The sequence below is a fragment of the Ceratosolen solmsi genome, unplaced genomic scaffold (assembly GCF_000503995.2).
Source record: "Ceratosolen solmsi marchali unplaced genomic scaffold, CerSol_1.0 scaffold10, whole genome shotgun sequence".
Lineage (NCBI taxonomy): Eukaryota > Metazoa > Arthropoda > Insecta > Hymenoptera > Agaonidae > Ceratosolen > Ceratosolen solmsi.
The window spans coordinates 3,739,245-3,763,193 of NW_011948412.1; the positions used below are offsets into that span (position 1 = coordinate 3,739,245).

Sequence of the window (23,949 nt, forward strand, 5' to 3'; positions counted from 1 at the left end):
ATTCGCGAAAGTAGGACGGTTGCTTTTACCAGTATATTTTGTTTTCAATTTTCATGCTATAATCTTAGAATGAAATAGGAAAAGTGTAATCATTTTCAATGATTGTACTATAATATATATTATTTTCATTATACTCCCAAGAAAATAACTACAAAAAATTACATCGAAATTTAATCAAAGACTTTTATCAAATAAACTAGTTCTCGAGTAAACAATTACATATCTACTTACTATCATATATATATATATATATATATACCTATCATATACATAATTATAAATAAATATAAATGATTTTTAACTTTATACCTTGAAGAAATTCTTCATCAATTTTAAAGAATCGGTCAATCTTATCATTGAGGGATGATATGTAAGAAATAGCATATCAATATTAAAAAATATTAATATTGTACAAAGTAGTAGAAAATGCGATATTTTAAAAAATTTCATAAGTTTTATAGACGATATTACTCTATCTTTAGTTTACTTATTATTTGATAATCTAAAAAATTTACTCACTATTTAAATCATCCTCAATGATAAATTGATAATCATGAATAGAGATAAAAGAATAACAAAATACAATAATAAAATAAAAATTGTATTATTGTAAAATATTAATTAAATATAATATGCCGTCAAAATCTCAATGAAAATATAATAATTCAATCAAGTACCTCATATTTTTATGCAAAATTTTAATCTGAAAATATAGTAAAAAATATTTGTTATTGTATTTTTTCATTGGCTAGTATATATGTATCAACCTTTTCTAACTTTTTATATTCTTTAATCTTTTTATGAATAATCTAAATTTATAGCTAAAAATGTTACATTAAACAATTCTATCATTGTAATTTTATTATTGCATTTGTATTTTATCATTGTAAAAAATATAAAGTAATTAGAAAATATTTAGCTTTGAATCAACTGAACTTCATTTAACATTGAATTTTTGATAAATATAATTGGGTTTCTAACTTTATTGTATGATAAATTTTTATATTTCTTCAGAACAATACTTTGTTTTTTATTTATATAGAATGTTTTCTAATTTATAAACGTAATATTATTCAAAGATTGATTTGTTAATGCTATTATACGAAGTATTGTACATAAAAGTATACAATATTTAATGATTATTTTTAATTATAAAATGAGGACATTATCTAATTTTTAACTAGGATTTTATAAAAAAAAAAAAACATTAGAATAAAGAAAATTTCATTATTCAAGATTATTTTTATTTAAATTTAATAAAATAAAATATAGTAAAGAATAATTCAAAGATTTGATAATGTAAGAGATAAGATTAGATTTCTTTTGAATATTTATAAAGAAAATTATATAAATATAAAAAAAACTAAAAAAACTTTCTTTTTTACAAAATAAAATATAGGATGTCAATTTTAACTAAACAAAGATGGTTCAAATATAACATGTAATATAAAATGTGTAACAATATAAATAAATTAATAAAATGTGTCCATATATTATATAAATTTTTTTCTAATAAATTTATTTAAATTAGATTACTCAGTATTTTAACATTTTTTTATTTATTTTTTTAATGCTAATTATGTTACTAATAAAGGCATTAAATGTAATAATACATTCTATAAAATACTATAATTTACAAGATTTTAATTTACAATTTGTTAATAAAAAATTAAAATATTGCATTATGTTATTTTATAATATATATTATAGGATTTCTTTTAAACTCTTGATTTTTATATTGCAATATGCTAACAGCAGTTACTGTTTAGTTGTTGAGTACATGTACACGAATCGAAAGTCTATCTTTTACCCTTTCTCTCTCTAATGTAACGTGGGAAAGATACTGTTCTTTCATAGACCCCTATTAAAAGGTTCAATTCAATTTCTATTCAATACTTTTTGTACTTTTTAAATTTTCGAACTGGCAATATAATTTTTTCAAAATAAGAAACAAATTGTTTTAACACTAATTGCCCATCTCAAGTAAAACCACCGAATCTCAACTCTTATATAAAAAAAAAGGTCAAATTATTTAATAAAGATAACGAATATAACCATTATTTATTTTTTCCATTTGTTGCTCTTGCTATTAAAAAATATTATTATTTAAAATTTTAAATACATTACTTTAATGAATTTTATATTTTAATGCATTTAAGAAAATAATTGCAAATTTTTAAATTTAATTAAAAATTATCTTTTTGTGATATATCTCAATTAATAAAAAAGTATAAAGAAAAAGTTTACCATAAATTAAATTTAAAAATTATTTGTTAGAAATTATTTATGAATTTTTTTAATTAATATAAATAAAAATAAATTGGTCTATCAACTTAATTAATCTTACATTCTTTGTAGCACTTCAAAAACAAAAACTATTCTCGATTAATTTATTATTCTCTAATCAATATTTATAATATCGATAAGAATTATTATAATATCATATTTAATTAAAAATTGCGGAAATATTTTATTTTCAAAGCCTTTTTTTTAATTCAAAAACATTTGTGAACAAATGGGATCCAATAAAATTTAATTAATAAATTTTTTAAATATTTTATTTTAAATTACAATTTAGAGTCTTCGTTCTAACCAATAATAATTTATTATCATTATTTATTATTATTTTAATAAATTAGTGAAAAAGTTTATGAATTCAACATGTTTGTTTAAATTATTAAAAATTTTGAAGACCTCATTGTTTGTTTTCTTAAATAAATTAAATAATGGCTTATTAATGTAAATGAATTGAAAATTAAACAAACTAATTTGTTGAAACTGAATTAAATTATTTAAATATTTTGAACATATTTATAGTTTATAAAACTAATATAATTTATACTCCTATAAATTAAAATTTAACATGTATTTTTACTAAATGTGCGAATGCGCACTTAAGAAATAGAAATAATCATTTTTCTGATAAATGTTACTTTTAAATATTGATTTTATTCGATTAGATATATGAAATATATTCACATAGATAATTATTAACAATAATATACACATTTTTATTAAGTAGTCTTATTAGTTTAGGAAATTCAACAAGGGCAGCATATGATTCATGTTTATTAAATTTGTCGTAAATTCTAAGTCTACAACGACTAATACATTGCATTATCAATGCAAAAAGAAGATTGAATACACAAATTGTATTTAACCTATAAAAAATTTTGAATATTTTAAAAATCGAGGTATAAATGAACATATTTGAATCATTTTAAATGGTTTTTGTTTAAATATTTTTTATTTAAATATGATCTAAATTAAATTAAATCTAATACATAAATGATATGATCTTATGATCCGTATATGATTGTCTTATTATCAATTGCCGCTCATATGTATTTCTTGATTATTGTTATTTCTTTTTTTCTTTGGCATTTTGTGTATTATAATAATTTTAGTCTCATTGAATTAACTACCGGTTTCTTCTTATCCTTCTATTAATTTATTACTTGACTTATAATAACTTGGATTAATTTATTATCTGCAGGATCGTTTTGCTATTTTTTTTACTAAAGTAACGGATTACTGATTTATGAAATTCTTCTCTTTCATGGAAACTAAAAACGATTGGTTGTTATGCTCTTTCATCCCGTGTTTTTCTTATATGAAAATTATGACGTAAACTTGAGTTTTATTTCTTATGTTAATAAATTAATTATTATAAACCGATCCTACATTTATAAAATATTTAGTATACTAAAGTATGTTGATGATTCGTCACTTTATATGATCGATGTTAAATTTCTATCTGCACTAAAAATCTCGTCGACATAATCTTTACATTTGATTAAAAATATTGTAATAGGGTTCAATGAAGAACAATCCTAGTTTTATGATGAAATAAGGTATTTATATATAAAGATAATTATAATGAAAAAATTTGAATATATTTCCATAAAAAATTCAATAATTTAAAATTAATATTACCGATAAATGAAACACTTATCTGAAATCTAAGATCAACGATAGAAACTGAAGTAAACTACTTAACGTAATAGTAACGTAAGGTTTCAGAGTATCTACTTTGCAGAAAATACAGGCTCAATAAAATTATCCATTTCCATTTATTCTGTCTATGCTTTCCTGTTTCAATCATGATAGAATAAAAATCGATTCTAAGTTATGCGACATAAACAGGTCGACAATAAATTTATAAAATATAATTTAATAAGAAGATAAAAGATTATTTATAAAAATTTTTAAAGGAAATGGTGTTATTTTCATAATGCTTATTTCAGAGTATCTTTTGGTGTTCCATATTTGAAAATTTTTAGAAAATTTCGAAGCCTTGATTAATATAGTTTATTGGTAAATGTTTATTTCCTGACAGTAGTTTATTAATAAAAATAAAAATTAATATTTATGAAATATCATACACTAAATAGTTTATTGTTATGAAAGAGGTATTTAATGAATCAAGTATAGGTTTTTATATTTAAAGTATAACGTTAAAAATAATTTTCAGTATTAAAATTATATTATAAATTTGATTATGCTGATTATGCTATGTTGTTGGAAACATCTTATTCGTTACTTACTAAAATTTAAAATATGATTTAGCCGAGCTAAAAGAAAAATAATGAAAAGTGAAATGATGAAGGTATTAACAATATGTTAATGTATTTATTTTAAATAAATTTATTACCTAAAACCAATTATCACCAAGGTTGAGATTCACAATTATTTGTACATTTTTCCTTATCCTTACCTAGAATATATAAAAAGCGAAATTAATTTTTTATAATTATTTCTACTAGTATAGTTTTTTGTAGCTATAGTAATTATTGAAACTTTTAAAGCAAAAAATTACAAAGCTGTGCATGTAGTAAAAAAATAATTTTTATATTCTTTATTTATTAATTGCTTTTTGAACTATTATAAATCGTACCAAAACACTTTGCAATGCATCCTTTGATACCACCTAGTATTGGCTGCCCTATAAAATAATACAATAAATTAATTGTTCTATTTTAATATTTAAAAAATTAATTAATTATATATTAATAGAAATATTCTTACCTTCTATGGATAATGTATACAAAGAAATTACTAATATTATAAATAATAAGAATTTCATTGTCACAAATTTTAGCACCAACATTTATTTACTTTTTCCTACAATAATTGTATTAATAAAAAAACATTTCTTTTATAGTAAAAATACGACCGTTAATAGTGCAAATAAAAACTTATGATCATGAAATAATATTTAATTCAAATTATGTGTTTCGTAATATTTATTGATTGTTTCAAAATTATTTTATCAAATAACAAAAATATTAAAATTCAATTAATACATTAAATTTCACACGAACTATTTTGTTTTATTTTGTTTTATTATTAAGGAATATTACGTTTTATATTCAATTGGAATGATTAAATTATTCCATCTTTACATAAATGTATATTATATTAGAGTTTACGTACATGTCATTATTTAAATATTAATATCCCAGCACATTTAAAAGAATTTGTAAATATATTAAATATTTGGAATATTTAATTCTGATTTTAATAACTTTTATAACCATTGAACTTTATTATGTAGTAAAAAATTATATAAATATAAATAATGTTCATGATTGGATCTCATGTCTGTGAAATGGAATTTCTTGTCATTCATTATCTGCATTCGTGATTTATAGATCATAAAATATTCTATAATTTAAATACAGACATAAAATTGCTCATATTTTTTATGTAATTTAAAACATATTAAATAAATAATATTTATATCTCGATACAAGTCTGATCATTCCATATTTTTTATCAGCATTAGCCGGTTTTGTGTAGAGAAAGAAAAAAAAATTAGAACAGTAATCGATTTTTTAAAGTTAATTTGCGAAGGAGTAAAACATTCTAATTTGATTTAAACATTAATTTACTTTATCAACGACTACTTCTTAAAGGGAAAATGATCTGAAATCAATTTATATGTTGGACATTAAAAAATATCGAATAATTTTAATATTTTAAAATTATTATTAACTATGAAATTAAAAATTTTATTTTGAATATTTTTATTAATTTTCTTATAATTGAATTTCATTGATTATTTATAAATTTATAAAATAATTGTAATATTATATTACTAATAATACATTAAAAACTTTATTTAAATAAATTCGTGAATTAAAAAAAGAAGAAATAATAATTTGAAAACGAGAAATTGAAAATTTACAATATGTAAAGGTGCTAATTTAATTTTGGATTCCTAATAGAAAATGAGACATATTAAAGAGTAAATAAGATAAAAGAAATAAAATGGAGAGAATTAGAAAATATTATAACGAATAAAATAAAATGTGCATTATATTAATAATTTTGCCCTCTTTAGGAATTAATCGATATTAATAAGGTCTCCTGATAAATATATGAATATGCTACATATTATATTTGATAGTAACGTATTTGATAATACGTCACGCTGATAAACAGAAGTGGCACATAATATAAATTATACAACATCATACAGATTTATATAATTTTCTATATCGTAAAAATATCTTATAAAACACTAATATAGATGCATATTAACAGTAGACAGTTTTAATTGTAACATTAATGTAATAAATAATGTAATTATTTTATTAATTATTTTAAATAATGTAATTATATTAATAAATAAATTAATGTATTAAATAATCATGTATTTATCTTGTACTGTAAAAACGCTATTGAGAAAACTAAAAGTTAAAATATTTTGTTTCTATTTCATTGTAAATTGTAGATGCTTTCAATTTGTAAAAATCAGAATTTTTACCAAAGATAGTAATAATAATATTAATTATTCATATTATTATCTATGATTAATTAAACTATATTAATTAGGATTTAGATAGATTTAATCATATTAAAAAAATGCAAGTGTACGACTTTCATGAGAATATTTTGCAATCAAAACACATTGTCTTTCTGTCGCTTTTGAATTTCTTAAAATTATATATGTATTTTACAAACAATGTATAATTTTTTATTTGTTTTTAAATTTTCAATATTAATATAATAGATACATATAAAAGTATGACTATAAAAGTATATATATATATATATATATATATATATATATATATATATAAGTAATTGCATATAAAAGTAAATTACTACATACACTAAGCAGAAGAAGTAATTGAGTGAAGAATTCTCGAATATAATAATATAGTATAATAATGAATTATATTTTTAAAAGATATCAGGCTTGTAGAAATAGAGATTCGTTTTGTGTAATATTTGAATAAAAATAATTATTGTCGGCAACCGTAGTAATAAACTATTCTTATATATAAAGGCATATTTATGTTAATTGAAATGTCCTGTTATAGGAGACATAATGTAATAAATTAACATTCAAACATTATGAGAATAAGTATTGAATACACTTGAAAGTTATATACCAATGACCCGACAACTCTAGACCCATAATTTACATAATTTACAGAAAAATGACATAATTAATCAAAATATTAGGACGTAAAATTGTATTGGTAAAATTTATGTGGATTTTAAACGATTTAGATGATTTTTTTAAGGTCATTATTTCATTTTCATTCTCATAATGGCTTATATTATCTTCGAAACTTTTACATAGAAGAAAAGAAATATAAATAATTTTTAATAATTTAATTAGGCGTTAATTTAGGAACTGATTTTGCACACCATAAATTTAGAATTCTAACGAAGTCTCTAGATATGATATTTGCATATTTTCAATTTTACTACCACTTATAGATATTAACAATCACATTTTAAGTTCTGATATTTTTAAATTTCAATTTATTTTAATGATATACTTTATAATAGAGTATTTCATACATTTTAGAATGTATATCGCTTTTAAGCTGTCTCCATTCGATTTATGTACGATTTATATGAATTAAAAAGTGTTATTAATAAAGCATATTATATATCAACGATGCATATAATGAAGAACGCTGTTCTTAGCATCAAATAATGTTGACTGGCAGTTTCATTGCCCATAAGCATATTGGCTACAATTGTTTTCGGCTACATTTTTTTATAAAGTTATTTAAAATTTTACCGCATACACGATAACCAATTGTCATAGAAATTGTCTTGCGCAGAATCGGAAAGCCCTGTTTAAAATAAAAAACTTATGCCGCTGTAAGGCTTAGACAGCCGTGTACAGTAGATTAAAATTACTGCTCACTCAACTACTTTATGAACTCGTTTATATATTACATCTGGTGAAAATGGATTTATAATTCATGTTCATTGACAGTGTTAAATGTATCGTATTAAAGTAAGAAAGCCACAGTGTGTAGTTGCCTCGTGGTTGGCTCCAATCCTTTAAAGACATTTCTGTAAACGGCTTGACTAGGTCTTCGGTTTGGATTTCTTAATTTTGATCTTGTTTGATAAGTAAATGCAATTTACTTATCAAATTAATTCATTACATAAGGTGAGTCGTTCTATGTTTGTCAATAATTGTTAAAAAATGTCTCTAATTATTGTTAATGTTATATTGTTTTTAAAGCAGCTAAATAATAAATCTTCTAATAATCAAGATGGAGGACGACTATCAACGCTATAGACGAGAACAGGAAGAAGCTGTTTCAAATCAAAGCGGGACTTCAGCCGGTGACGTACTTTTTACCATTCTTCCCAACATTTGCAGCCTTCTTCTGGCCCTTACTTTAACAACGCTTTGTGGACCTGAAATTAGTCGGCAGTCACGAATACTTTTAGAATTTTGCATTACGATTATACCGTCTATTTTGTGCTGTACGATTTTATCAGAAAAAGTAATTGCCATTTCTCAAGTTTTCCTCATAGTATCGGCGGCGAACATCTTGTCGATCCTTGCTTGGAAACCAAGGGATTCCTTCAAATCTAGTTCTAATTTAAATCCAAATAAATTGGGATTCATAACAAATTTTCGAGCTATAGTTAATATCATGACGGCTGTCTGCATTTTGGCAGTGGATTTCACATGCTTTCCAAGAAAGTTTGTAAAAACTGAAACCTACGGCTACAGTTTAATGGATGTAGGTGTCGGATTATTTATAATGTCCAATGCATTAGTCTCGCGAGAAGCTAGACACATTGAGATGGATTATAAAGCACCCTTTTTTGCAGGACTTGTGAAAACCTTTAGAGGATCGATAGTATTGCTAATTCTAGGCTTTGTGAGATACGTAGCTGTGGAATTTCTGGGTTATCAGAAACACGTTAGTGAATATGGTGTACACTGGAATTTCTTTTTAACTTTAGCTTGTGTTAAACTATTCACAGGTATCCTTTCAAAAAGCTTAGCTTCAAAGTATTCGTTGCTAACGGGACTATGGATTTTATTTATGCACGAATACGCATTAAGTACAAAGGGATTGAAGGAGTGGGTTTTAAGCAACGAGTCCAGGAATGACTTATTATCAGCCAACAGAGAAGGGTGGGTTTCGATACCTGGGTATGTAGCGCTCTATTTAATTAGTATAGCTTTAGGAAGATTGATACACTTAACGTATCATAAGACTGACAGTCATCTAGCCCTTAACATCAAAATATCTGGATATGAACTTCAAATTGGATACACGCGATCAATGTCCCTCACTTTTAAACTATATGTAATTACTAATTTAGCATTTTTTGCAACCTATATCTGTGAACAGTATTTTCGAGTATCACGAAGATTAGCCAATTCGGGATATTGTTTATGGATAATTACTCTTAGCTCCTTATTACTTACATTTTTATTAATGATAGATGTAATATTGGAATGCATTTCTGGATGTCTTAGAGATAAACCTAGAAGTACAGCTAATAAACATTTGAGCCAAGATAATTCAAATACCAAAGATAATATTAATATAATAAAAACATTGGAGATTTTTGAGACTGTCAACGATAATGGATTGATATTTTTCCTTTTTGCAAATGTATTAACAGGTACAATAAATATGACAATGAAGACTATGCGCGTTGATGAACCCCGATCAATAGCTATTATTATTACTTATATGGTTGTTAACATAACATTTGTAATGCTGCGTCACAAGGGAAAGCACCTACTTAATCCTAAGAAAATTAATTAATTCATTAAAAATGAATAATTTTTAAGTCTTCATTTGTTATTTACAAACTTTTTAATAACTTAATGTGTTTAACAGTTTCAGTGTTGCATATATTAAAAGTATTATTTCTGTTTATCATATTTATACAAGTACAGTATATTTATATAAAAAAATTGTTATAGATTATTTTATAAATTAAAGGCAATTTTTAATAAATAGTTTTTAATAAAATACTTATTTTAAAAAATACAAACATAATTTTTCTACTATCAAAATATTCGTAATAATTTTTGCGATACTTTTAGTAATTAATATTTATGTCATGATTGTTAAGGATTTTTTAAAATAAAATAGTCATCATAACTCGTCGTTTACTAGTCTTTTGTCAATTTTTTCGATTTCTATTCGCTCATTTTTAAAATTTTTTGTCATTTCTTTAAATACATCATGATTTGTTACATGTTTTTCTGCTATAGAGATAAGTCTTATGAACTCATTAACATCAAATTTGTAATTAGTAAATTTAGCATGAGCACCATTATGTGGATGAGTTCCCTATAAATAAATTTAGAATTTTTAGAATTATAATAAGAGTATAATTATATGTAAAATGAATAATGATATATAATTAAATTTTATACCGGATCGTGCTCGGTTAGTTTTTGTATGTCTTCCCAGGTTAAATATTTAATACCTTTAAGACGTGCTAAGTCTTTGTAACAGTTCGCATCTTCACAATTATATCTGATAATATTTAAATCAGTAATAAAATATAGATAATTGCAAATAAAAATCTATTAATTTGATTTTTAATTTTGAAACTTACAATTCAAATCCAACTGCCCATTCAGGAAGGAACATAAAGTGAGTTAATCCAGCCCCATGCATGCCAATAAAAATATCCGTGTTTCTTGTAATTTCTAATTGTTTTTTAAACGGGACAGATTTATCATAAGCAATCTAAAAAATATAATGGGAAAACTATTTTCATAAATTTATTACAAGAATGATGGTATAAAATAATTTAAATTTTTTAGTTTTAATGCCTTTGTAGCATTTCAATTCATATAATGTACGTAACTATTATATTTGCAAAAAGAAAAATAATATGCGATGAAAGTTGAAATTAAAAATTTCAAAAAAGAATAGAACCTTTTGATTATTTTTACTTTTAAAACTATAATCGGCTAACCTTTGTTACTTCATAGTTAGAATATTTTTTTAAAGCTAGAACTAATTCATCTTCATTTATAATTCTTCTATATTGAGTATTTCTACTTAAAAATGTAATACGAATTTTTGGATCATGCCTTTTATGCAAAGGTATTCGCATTCTGTGCAGAACATGTTCTGCAAATGCTGTAAAAAGTCCACTGTTTTCACAGCCATAAATCTAAATAAAATATTTAATATAATATTAAAATAGTTTGTAACAAAATTAAACAAAAAAGAAGAAATTTACAATTTCATCTTACTAAAGGTGTATTGTAGTATAATCCAAAGATCATTCGAGGCAATAATGGAAAAACAACATTTTTAAAACAAACAGTTTCTCCTTTAAACGTTTTCAAGTCCCAAAGTGAATTTTTTGTAAATGCCTCAAATGTATCTTGGAATGCGGATCGGTAACTGTAATAAAAATTATATATATTTAGTTATTCGTTCGTTCATTCATCGTAAGTTGATAAATATTAAATCTTATGTATAAATAGAAAAGGTAGATGATTAATAATGAATCAGATATTTAATTATATTTACTTTTAATCATAATTATATTATTTTAATCATAATTATATTAATTATGATCACTTATTGGTTAGATTTACAGTAGTTATAATATAATTTGTATATGTACAAATTAATAAAAGATAATACCTGTAACTTTCCCAGATCATAATATAATTATCAGTATTAAATGTTGATGGATGTGAAAGGTTGACGTGTAATGAAGCATAAAGATTGAAAAAATCACAAAAATGATGATACATATTTACAGCTATAAAATGAATTAATAAAATTAATATTATATTAAACAGATTATAACTTTTATCAAAAACATAGAGGTACCTGCATCAATTTTAATAATATATGTGGGTTTTTCAATGACAACATCACAATCACCTTCTGCTATAGGTTTATGAGATAGTTTTCTAAAATTTCTTATTTCTGGACCCCAAGATTGCAATGGGCTAATGTGATCAGCATTATCATGTAGTTTTTGTTCATTCAATCTTCAGTACAGGAATAACATTGTAATATAATTAGTAATCAATAAAATATTTTTCATCAAATAACAAATTTTGAACATTCTTACTTGCAATATCCACCAATTTGTCCTTCCTTCAATACATCCATTTTATATCTAATAGGTTCTTTTCTATGTACAAGATCAGTAAAATTGATCATGATATTACGTCCCCGACAAAATCGTAAATGCTCCGAACATTCTAATGATGAATCATCCTAAAATTATAAATCATCATTCACTAATACTAGATATAGTTTTTATATTTTATTTTAATATTATAATGTATTCACTATAAATAATGGTTCGCATAATAACATCATTTCTTTCCTTTGATCCCGAATATATCCAAAGTCACCTTGGGCATAAAATGTGTCTAACTGAGCTTTTTTGGTGGCTACCCAGCCTTTATGATCACCAGGACATTGAGGAGCAGAAAATGAATTTTCAAATTTACAATCTAATTCATATCCCCAACATGCCTTCTTATTCAGATGAATCTATAGTAATAAAAGCATTTTAATTAACATTTGTGCTAGAAATAAAAAAAAAATTGGATCTTTATTTCATATAATTATTCTTTTATTACAAGAAATAGTAAAATTATAATATTTCTAAATAACAATAAGAATTATTTATTTGAAAATAACTATTTAAAGAAATTTAACTGAAACATAAATTAAATATTAAATTATACTATTTTTGAAAAATTTTATCATTAATTTTATTAATAATTGTACATTATTAAATTATGAGAAATTATTTTTAAAATGTATCAGTTAAAAATATTTTTACAAATTTCTTCTGACCTTATATGGACATGATGGCTCATTTTGGCATTTATTGCTCAATGCAGGAAACGAATTAAAATAATATTTTAGATGATTATGTGGTAAGTCTATATCTGAATAATTAACGGCGTTAACTATAGTTAAAAATGTAAAAAATGTCGATGTCCATAAATTGTGAAAAATTCTTTTATGAATCATTTTTAAATTTGGGACTGAAACATAATTTAAGCAATTACATGAAATTTATTTATTATTGGCTATTTGTCCATAAGATGAAAGTATACGATTTTCTTTGATTATGAGAATGTGTACGCAGACGCTTACAACTTAAGTATAGTTTCTATAAAGAAACGAAGTATGATAATATTTTTGAAGTGGGCAGAATAAATTTTATCTTATAAGTTTTAATAATTGTATGTTCGTAAATAGAATAGCATTGTAAATGTCAAACGTACATGGTAAAAAAATCAAAATATACATCGCAAATGCACGTGTACCAATCTTACCAATAATAACATATAACGACATATACTATACTATATAATATTATGTTTTTATAGACAGCATAAAAAATTATTACTTACTCATTTTACAAGTTCGTCAATTAATCGGTGAATGCTTAAATGCGCGTCCCATTCGCGAGCATTAAACCGGTGTTCAAAAACATTCATCAGTACCTATTTACGCGAACCTTATCGTTCAACTGATACATTTAACTTCAGTGATTCATTTTCATTGGCCATTACCGACAGATATGCTATTTCTGTCCATCTAGCGGTTGAATGTTATAACTGTATGCCGTCGGTAAAATTGTAACCAATTATCATCAAATGATTATTTGAAAACATATTGTTTAAGGGCCAGCTAAAATATACTAATTTTCTTATGTATATTCATACATAAAATGTTGACGTAAGCAGGTTTAATACAACATTATTATTAATTTCAGGTTCGATTAACATTTTGTCGTTCGATCAACATTTAATTACCAACGATGGATATGATAATAATAAAAATTTTTTTAATAAATATTAAATGTTCGTGTAAATGCACTTATAAATATACTAAATTTTATTGTAATCGTACTAATACTAATATTGTATTGTACAATTTCATGACTATTCAATGTGGGCAATAAAATTTAACCAATAATATATATTTGCAGCTCAATTTATAATGCAAATCCTATTATTAAAATCTTGAAAACAGAGACATTAATTGTAAATTAGATTTGGTAATTCTATTCGAAGTTTTTAAATCATAAATGTACACATTATGAATTTTGTTCTTATTATTGTTTACAACCTTATGATTGCATAATGAGAAATTGTTATTTAACAACAAGCAAAAAAAAAAAAACCGTTTAGCCAATTGATGTACCATAACATTACCTCGTCGCGGGAATCCTTAAGCTTCGCATATTTTTATGTATTGATATTTTTAATAATTCAAATTGTAATTAATTTGCACAGAAAGAAAGGTAAGGTTGATTTGTTGTGTTGATAAAGTATAATATTCGTGATACTATGGAGGCAATACAAGTTATGTTGTTAAATCTAATTTATTGAATAATTTTAATATGTAGATAATTAAGTCTAAATATAATTTATCATAAATTCTAAAAGCCAAATAGTAAGTTTCATATAATTATTTAGATAATTTTGTCATATATATCATATCACATCATATGAATTATCAAGATTAATCTTGTACATTCAAATAGAAACTGTACGGTAATAAAGATGAAAACATTCGGAGTATTAACGCAATGTTGAGATTAAATATTTATATAAAATCATTTAGTTCTTGGTAACCATCGTCAGTAGATACCACTTACTATAGTTTATAGCAGTGTTTTCAGGCGAATCAGGAAAATCATTCGAATGCGGCCGTAGTGGTGCTTGAAGGACAACGCCACCGGTGGAGTGCGCGAGTTTTCAATTGCGATGGATCGAATAAACGATCCGAATCGATCACGATCACATCACAACCGAGAGTGGGGCTAGTTATGTGATCTGTTGGGGCCCTTGCACCCCGTAGTTCGAGCGCAACGGTATCTATCACATGCCGTCGCTCTTCCTATTCATAAGTGCAAACCACTTATTCGTTGCAGACTTGGTTGTAGATCGGCTTGCTACAATGTCTTACTGTTAGGATCATTAAGTCACTGCCTAAGGTTTTCAGGATGAATAACTTTGTCTATTCTTTTCTCTTATTCATCTCGTGTCTTTCGATAAAAGTAAAAATGTTTGCTGATACGTTGCGAGCTGTACCTTACATTTTCCGAGAAAAGTCCAAGTAAGTTGGCTAGTTATCTCATTCATTTTTTATCTCTGATTTTGTTTTTAGTTTCCATTTCAGTAAAGCATCAAGTTTTATATCAATGCAATTCTCAGACTGATTAAACGAAATGTTAAAATACTATTTGTTATCCAAGTCCATAATTGTCGATTTTTTTTTCTTACCTGAATGATCACAAAATTAAAAAAATCGACGAAATTAATTAACAATTCTTAATTTACTGGCTCATGGACTACGATGACACGTTTCATTAAACTTTAAAGATCTTAGAAAGTAATCCAGTTCAATTTCTCATCATACATTATTAAAATTATTTAGCGATTACATTGCAGTTGAGTTAGCAATTTGCAAATAAAAGAATATAAATAATAAGATAAAAATAAGTATGGAAATTGGCATACTTAATTGAATTCATAAAGAAGAAATTTATTTTCAGCAGAGATCAAGAAGCTGAAAACGCCTTTGAAAATGGCATCGAACAATTGTCAAATATCTCACCATCAATATTTAATCGTCGTCATTGTCAAATCTTGCTCTCAGCGCAATACTAAATCAGACAGGTGGAAATTTTTATCGGCAACATAAGATAAATAGAGATAAAGTGCAATGTGATTGGCAGTGCAGTCGGCTGGAAAGTAGGCAAAGCAAAATAAACGAGCGCTTTTAGCCCCGAGGCTTTTCATGCATCCCAAGCGATTTTCTGTCCTTCTGCCCGTAGTTCCGTGTGTCAGGCGATACAGTTAATAGGAACCCGTATGTACCTGGGTGTGCGAATACAAGCGCGACGGATAAAGAAATTCTGTCACTCGCACGCGTATGTCTCATTGTGACCGTGAGCAAAATGTACAACGGTTAAATGGCCCGACACGGTGGCGCCCAGTGTCACCGTATTCACGACCTACGCGAAAATCCAAAGCGTTCACAAACGAATGATATTATAGGGGAAAAAGTTACTCCTTTATATGAGGTTTGCGCCTCGCGTTCAGATGTCGGCGCTCCGTCCAAGTCATTCTTCACAATAAGCCACATCGCACTCGTGAAAATCATGGATGTAAATTGCCACGATTTTAATGTCTCCGAAGCAATTGCCAGCTTATTACCAAGTGAAGAGCGAAGTGGTTGTAATTTTCATGTATAAAAGAGCAGGTATATAAGATTATGTATTATCATTATTTTTATCTATACGTTTGAAAGGAAATTTCATATGGACACGTTGTTGTATTGAATTTCTTACCAACTACGATTGAAGGCAAACAAAAGCTTCATAGAGCTACGTTATTTATTCGTAGTCGAGCGACATTAGTTTTCTTTTAATTTACGATTACGTCTCATCTACTTCGAATATTTTTCAACTAAAGTATTTGCTTACCATTCAAAACAAACACTAGAACTTTTGAGTAAAATACCGAAGCCAGTGTTTACAATCTGGCATTGGAAAAAAGTATTGGAAAAAATATTTCAATCTATTAATATTAAATGTTAATGCGCTATGCGAATTTAAAAAAAGAAACGAAATGGAATATTGCAAATGTGTAAGGCGCAATTCGAACTCCCTTTTTTCTGTGCCAACCCGCCATGTCTTCTAAGAAGTAAGGATTATTTTAGAGATGAAAATCTCCTTTGAATAAATATCATCTCATAAATTACAGAATACTTAAAGAGTCGCCGGCATATAAAGTGAATTCATGGTTGATCAGCCATTAAGCGTGTGTGGGCCAGCCTGTGGCGCCTTTACAAGCTCTCCCGCTCCTGCATTCTTTCTTGCTTTTTATGTGCCCCCGCTGCGTTGACCATCGAAACGGAAGCTACTCTCAGGTGTTAAAAATATGATTGTGCCTTTTAGTGAAAATGTTATCATTTTCTGCTTTGGATCGTGTCATACAACGAACAATGTAAAAGTACCTTATATACAATTGCCGAGCTTTTACCGCTTAATTAATACATTAAATACAACTTTTACTTCAAATTAATCAATTATACACGCAACAATTATATATGCACTTTGCAAGATCGTTTAATTAAATATTCAAGATTTTTTCATATTTCCCAGACATTTTTCATTATTTAACGTTCACCGTAACGTTTTATACGTAACGTCACATTACGCCGATCATTAATATCATAATAAGCAATTTTTAATTTATCGTCGTTCGGTCGATTTATTAGTAACCAAATTTACTATGCTTATTGAAAAGTATAATGCTATTATTACGAACTCGACATTCTCTTTCTCACACTTCTTTTAGCAGAGTGACACACATCGATGCCTAACACTCATTAATCAATTAATTTTATATAAATTCTAATTGAAGCCGATAATTTTCGATTCAATAATGCAATTTATACAATGTAAAAAAGTACACCCGCGCACCCGCGCCCATGCACCAAGGCACAAACAAATAAATTAAACATTTAGTTTAATTTATTTTTTGAAATTTATGTTTACTTTTTAAACGTGAAATTTGAGAATTCCTATGCCTGGAAGATTCGGGCAAATATTTGAAAAACCGATCGTAAATTTCAATAAGTACATGTGTATGCAATCGTAAAATAGCAAAATCAATTGAAATAAAAACAATAGTCCAAGCTTCTTTTGGTTAATACGTTAAGTGCGCATGAACACAAAAGAAGAGCGATGGCTTGTCTCGTGGAGTGTTCACGATTCGACCCCCGCTTGTGACCCATAAATTTAGTAGCCATAAATTTCACTTCATAGTCGTTGTCACCGACTTCGACTCCTTTTTATGGGCTCGACTGTCGTAGACTCGTATTCCATTTGTATGATCATCACGAACGTCGTTACGACGATGATGTTATTTTAAACTTAAAAACCTATTACTGGCGGTCAATTTGAGATGCTTCAAAATTTCCTTAAAACTGCTTTACACCTTCGCTCGTTCCTAACAATATGCATATGTTGCCATTTTTTCCCATTCCATTTATTATGTAGTATTTTCAGTTATGATTTTATTATTGTTTGAAATAATATGAGAAATTAAATTTTCTTATAATACATCGTTAGATATAAATGAAGCTATTAAGTTAATAATAACCATCGAAAGTCTATATCGATCAAAAGTAATTTTTATAATAATTATAAAGATAGAACGATTGAATTGGCATTAAGAAATACGTTCTTGCACTAAAGAATAATTTGATTAGCAGGTTTAATCAATAATATACATACAAAATAAGATATTACATTTATAATAGAAGATTTTATATTTTAACAGAAATAAAACAACTTTGGATTATGATTTAATCAGTTTAAATGCATCATAAATTTTGAAAAATTCTCAATAAAATTGATAAAACGTTTCGCGTTGGTATCCAAAGTAGGAAAATTTTTAATTATGTGACAAGTATTCAAACACGATTTCACTTCACATGTACCGTTTCGACAACAATGGCCCTCTTTTTTTTTTTCATTCCACATAAACATCGTATATACACGCTCGACCTCCTACAGATAATTGTTAACTGCAGGAGGCTTATCTTTAACACGCACCAATTCAAGGACGTAAAACGTTCAAAAAAAAAAAAAAAAACAAAAAAAAAATTGAGAAAAAAATTGGAGAAAGAATCAGCAATGTTGGTCTCGCCGTTTCACTTGATACATGCACAAATACGAGTATTGTTTACACATTTTTTGGTAAACAACAAGAACAATAACAACGATAATGATAAAATCAATATTATTATTTTTATTAATTGCAATAATAGTAATAATGATTGTAATATGTTAAAAGCATTTTGCAAAGTAGGAATTCAATATGAAGTGAAATTCAACATGAAGTCCAAACATTGATCTTTTACAAAAGATTTGTGTTTTATTCTCGAAATGTTTAAGCAAGAAATAATACATATGTATGATCGTCAACATTTTTATCATTGTTACCAATTTTCCATACACACAGTAACATAAAAGATAATTTTACACATATATAGTTTGGGATTTTAAACTAAGAATAAATATAGCGAGACCATCAATGGCAGTATGCCATACACGGGAAAGCCCCTTTGCTTTCAAGACCAGAATTACCGAAGTGTAAAGCACGGTTGACTGTCATCAGGATCCAAAAATACAAGAACTAAACGCAGCAACATCGATTTTAATTTTCGATTTACTAGCGAATAAATAAATGTTAATTTATTTATAAACACCTTCCGTATTATATTATTGTAAACCTATTCGTATTATGTATGCCAAAAAAAAAATTCTACTTGTTAAGATTTATATCATACAGTTGACATAAAAAAAGTATAAATCGAGTAATTTAACATACACCATGTCAAAAAATATATATACATTTCACAAGGTTGATTTTTTTATCAAAATTTGCTTTAAATGAAACTATAAAAGAATATATGATTTTATTTTAATAAAAATAAATAAACTTCCGCATTAATAATTTTATATGCACTTAACTTGTGTAACTGAGTTGAAATATTATTCTGTAATAAAATCGTATGCCTAATATTTTTACTAAAAGTTTAGTTCATTAAACATTATTGAAATTTGAAACATCATTTAATTACCCAACTTTAATTTACTACAATTGAAATAAGAAAATTTTTTCTTCTATTTGCTAAATTACATCTAAATCTTAACTCCTATGATTAATAGCATCATATAACTATAACTTCTTCTACCGAAAACATTTATTGGAGCTCAATATTTTATTATATTCATTATAGAATGTAAAATTAGTTGTTTCGAAATAAGATTTTTATAGTACACTCGTAAATTGCAATTACTATATAAACAATAAAACTAATGTCATTCCCATGTAAATATAGTTCTCAGGTGCACAAGTCACTTATAATCTTTTTTATACATGCATGCGTGCTCGCATACAAATATACACATATACTTACATATGCGCACGAATGCGTATATATATATATATATATATAATAGGTGGAGTATATACGCGTCCTAGATTGCATTACTTTCCCATTTGTTTGCATTTTTTTTTTTTTTTTTTTTAATTCTATTGCGAAACGTACAATTTTACAATTTTTTCATTTTCTGAAAGCTGTTATTTTTAAAGTCTTCATCGCAATCAAGTATAAGATAATCAAACGGTAATTAGTTCAATTTTTTTATTTCCTTAAATAGCTCAAGAAAGTTCTCATAAAGAAACTTCTTTTACTGCTAGTTATGAAGACTATTGAATCATAAGGATTAATTATTTAAAAAGTTTAATTAAATATGTTTACCCTTATATATTATTTACTTTATTATATTGATTTTACAAACATAATTACTAATAAAGGTAGATATAGTGAATCATTTATTTAATATAATTTCATTATATTATTTTTGTTTAAAAATGAAAAAAGTATAAATATAATGGTAACGTATAAATGTATTATTTTTCAATTGTATGTCGTTAAATTTATTGAAAAATTTTTTAATTTATTCATAATTATTGTACCAAATAGCACAGTGACACTGTTATTTATTTATATATCTAGAAATAAATTTGCTTTTATTTTCGTATTTTAAAATATTTTAATATATATTAACTGCATTTAAGATTTAAAGGACATAATATTTATTAGTATTCCAAAGGTGTAAACATTTTAACACAACGGATTTCGAGATTAACTAAATTTTTAGACTCAGGTTTCAGAATAAAAAGAAAACCGCCACTTTTAAAAGACGTAAAAAGTACTATATCTCGTGTTTTTTTCCACAATCAACATTTTTAACTTTACGTTTGACAACATAATTTCTCTGGGTACTGTTAGAATTCGACTTGTGTTTTTTTCGTTCTTCTTTCTTCCTCGGCAGAAAAGTATCGCTGACAGAACTTGCGAAAAGGGTTATCCGCAAAGATATTTGGCGTGTTTCACAGTTGGTCACCCGTATAAATACCTGACGATTCCACCGTGGTCAATGGGGGACAAAGACGGAGAGATAGGAGAGGGAGAGAGAGGGAGAGAGGGAGAGAGAGAGAGAGAGAGAGAGAGAGAGAGCTGAGGGATTTGGCAGTATCGAAAACTGTTCGATCTGAAAAGCTACGGATTGTATAGTTCACTTATCGGCCGAAATCGGGAAGCACAAGAGGATCGTGTGTACGGCCATAATCGTGGATCACCCATCCGACTACCAATCGACGGCGACGACTGCGACGAACGCATGTGACCAAACTTATATTAGCCCGCGATCTTCAACCACCACCTTTGGAGATACTTGTACCTATCAATTTGAATGTGGATCGAGCTGCTGAATGCGAAGAACGAAAGACTTTTTAACTTCACTAACGAATTTCAACAGAAATTTTTAAAATATTCGCCGTCATCATTAGTTGCGTACTGATTTTTTTTTATTGATAATGATTTTCTTTTTTCTTTTTTTAATGTATTTTTATAAAGTATTGTAAAAGCATAGAAACATACATATTCTGTGCAGCATAATGAAATCTAGTATATAAATCTTTTCTATCAATTTGATATAAATGGGCATAAATACTTATTTTTATTTATTAAAAATCTGCAAAATTGCATTTATCGATAAAAAATAAGAAGTAAATTACATTTATACAAAAATATTATAAGTAATAAATAAATAAATATCGTGTAAATAACTTATAATTCGCAGTACATTACATTATATAAATTATATACATTACATACATAGCATATTGTACGTAATGGAAACTTAAAACTATTCATCAATTATAATTTTTCTATGTTATCAAGTAATAAGCAGAGTAATATTATAAGGTCAAAAAGACAATCCATACATTTTATATTAATATTTAATGTAATAGAAACAAATGTAATGTATTCTTAATGATTTCATGAAAATCGATGTATAAAATTATTTTATAATGAACAACATGAGACTTCACTTATTAATATTTATTCGAATAATATAGCTTACACATTACATAAATTTATCAAGGTCGAAATAAACGGATAAAATACAGTTACAAAATATAACTGAAATTCGATTCAAAATATAATTCATTATCCCATTAACGTTGCTTATCAAAGAGTCAACAAACTCATTGTATGTTTTTAAAATCATATTTATTATTAGATAAATGTTGTATTATGTAAATAAAATATAAGTAAATATTTTGTACTCTGTATTATACTATAAAACTAGATCTTGCGTCGATATTCTATATCATTAATTAATTTCATAAAATAAATTAACAGATAAAAGTTGATATTTGATATACCAGCAATATATTATTTATTTGCAATATATACGAGTTATAGTATGTTGAATAAAAAATTTTACGATATGCTGAATAAAATATTTTAAATCTGTAGTTCATATTTTACGATATAATGGTAAGAAGGAAAATAAGCGTAAGATTATAAAATTAGCATAATCTTAATACCAAGAAAGTAGCTTCAATTTAATTAAATTTATTTCTACGTTTAGATTAGATTCTCCGATTAGAAATTCATAATATTATAATATAAAATTAGAAGTGGAAATGTATAAAATATGGTAATGACTATCAAATCAATCAATTATTTCTATTTTAATGAAATAATATTATTTGCATTGATTTGATACTCAAACAAAGTCTCGTGCTTTAAAAATACGTTTAACAATTTTTTCGACCTCTTCAATGTTGTTATCATTATTCTATATAAAATAGCATTTTTAGGAGTATGCTATGAGTACGCGCAAGTTATGCGTCCGTTATATGCACTCGTACAATAATTACGATTACAGTGATTTTCTCGATGATGATCCGATAAAGCGCGCAGGTACAGAGGTCAGGCGGAGACATAATCTATAATTAAATCGGCGGACACGCGCATTTAAGGATCCGGCCCATTCCTGAACATATATCAGACGCATGCACATACAAACGCTTTGTATTTTACGATTTCATTCCGTAGCTTCAATCTTGCAATCTTATTTTTTAGCAGTACGCGAGCATAAGAAAAATTGTTCTTGAAAAATATATTTTCCTTTATCTATGAGTGGTTGTTATGTTTAATAAAACTTGAAGGTTTGTTGAGTTTTGATAATTATACTTGACATTTAGGGATATCAAAAGTAAATTATACTTTTTGTATTTACGTCTACACATATAATTACGAATTAAACACGTGAGCGCGCGCACGCGCAAACCTACACACAAACACAAACAAATACAAGAATCATTCATTATATTCTTTATATTCAATCAGTGATATACGGAGTGTTATAACTGTTTATTCTTATGTATGGATACATTATTTTTTATTTAACATTATGGAGAAAAATAATATTTTCGTTATAAAATATCACATTTTTCAGTTCTCTTTGGATTAAAAATTGCCATTTATGAATGTATGTTTATGTAATGAAATTGATAGTTAAATTCCTTGAAAATATTTGTATATAATACACAGTATGAATTTAAAAAAACATCTATCATCGTAATAATTAATTACGCAAATTCTAATTTCATATAAATTTGAAATATATTTATTATGTCGGAATTCAGCTAAGAAATAATTAAATTGTTCCAAATTCATGTAATATGAAATATGAGCATAAAAATTTTATATTTATACTGAAAATATTGTATTTAGATATGGCATATTAAAT

General features: G+C 25.8%; 2 protein-coding genes and 1 long non-coding RNA gene across 4 annotated transcripts; 1 reads left to right on the forward strand and 2 right to left on the reverse strand.

The window, feature by feature from the left end:
- Positions 1 to 4,502: 4,502 nt before the first annotated feature.
- LOC105367627 (uncharacterized) lies at positions 4,503 to 4,923 on the reverse strand. The gene is made up of 3 exons (XR_913070.1): positions 4,898 to 4,923; positions 4,655 to 4,717; positions 4,503 to 4,574 (listed from the first exon to the last, which is right to left on the reverse strand). It is a non-coding gene; the product is annotated as an uncharacterized LOC105367627 (long non-coding RNA).
- A 3,347-nt stretch (positions 4,924 to 8,270) lies between these two features.
- LOC105367635 (uncharacterized protein At4g17910) lies at positions 8,271 to 10,088 on the forward strand. 2 transcript variants are annotated; one of them, XM_011506413.1, is made up of 2 exons: positions 8,271 to 8,428; positions 8,504 to 10,088. In XM_011506413.1, exon 2 carries the CDS (start codon positions 8,535 to 8,537, stop codon positions 10,056 to 10,058), a length of 1,524 nt encoding a protein of 507 aa, XP_011504715.1. In that variant the 5' UTR covers positions 8,271 to 8,428; positions 8,504 to 8,534; the 3' UTR covers positions 10,059 to 10,088. The 2 variants fall into 2 exon arrangements, with proteins under 2 accessions (XP_011504715.1, XP_011504707.1); XM_011506405.1 differs by having other exon boundaries at positions 8,507 to 10,088.
- Positions 10,089 to 10,394: 306 nt separating this feature from the next.
- Eogt (EGF-domain O-GlcNAc transferase) lies at positions 10,395 to 13,775 on the reverse strand. The gene is made up of 11 exons (XM_011502240.1): positions 13,658 to 13,775; positions 13,092 to 13,285; positions 12,576 to 12,782; positions 12,352 to 12,500; positions 12,105 to 12,268; positions 11,913 to 12,033; positions 11,513 to 11,666; positions 11,230 to 11,430; positions 10,864 to 10,997; positions 10,679 to 10,781; positions 10,395 to 10,592 (listed from the first exon to the last, which is right to left on the reverse strand). The coding sequence occupies exons 1-11, from the start codon at positions 13,659 to 13,661 to the stop codon at positions 10,395 to 10,397; spliced, it is 1,629 nt and encodes a 542-aa protein (XP_011500542.1). The 5' UTR covers positions 13,662 to 13,775.
- Between the last annotated feature and the right edge of the window lie 10,174 nt (positions 13,776 to 23,949).

Coding starts and splice junctions, on each gene's coding strand:
- LOC105367635 (XM_011506413.1), top strand. CDS start 8,535: ATGGAGGACGACTATCAACGCTATAGACGAGAACAGGAAGAAGCTGTT.
- Eogt (XM_011502240.1), bottom strand. Junction 12,783..13,091: donor AGCCATCATGTCCATATAAG/GTCAGAAGAAAT, acceptor TTATTACTATAG/ATTCATCTGAATAAGAAGGC. Junction 12,269..12,351: donor CAAATTGGTGGATATTGCAA/GTAAGAATGTTC, acceptor CCTGTACTGAAG/ATTGAATGAACAAAAACTAC.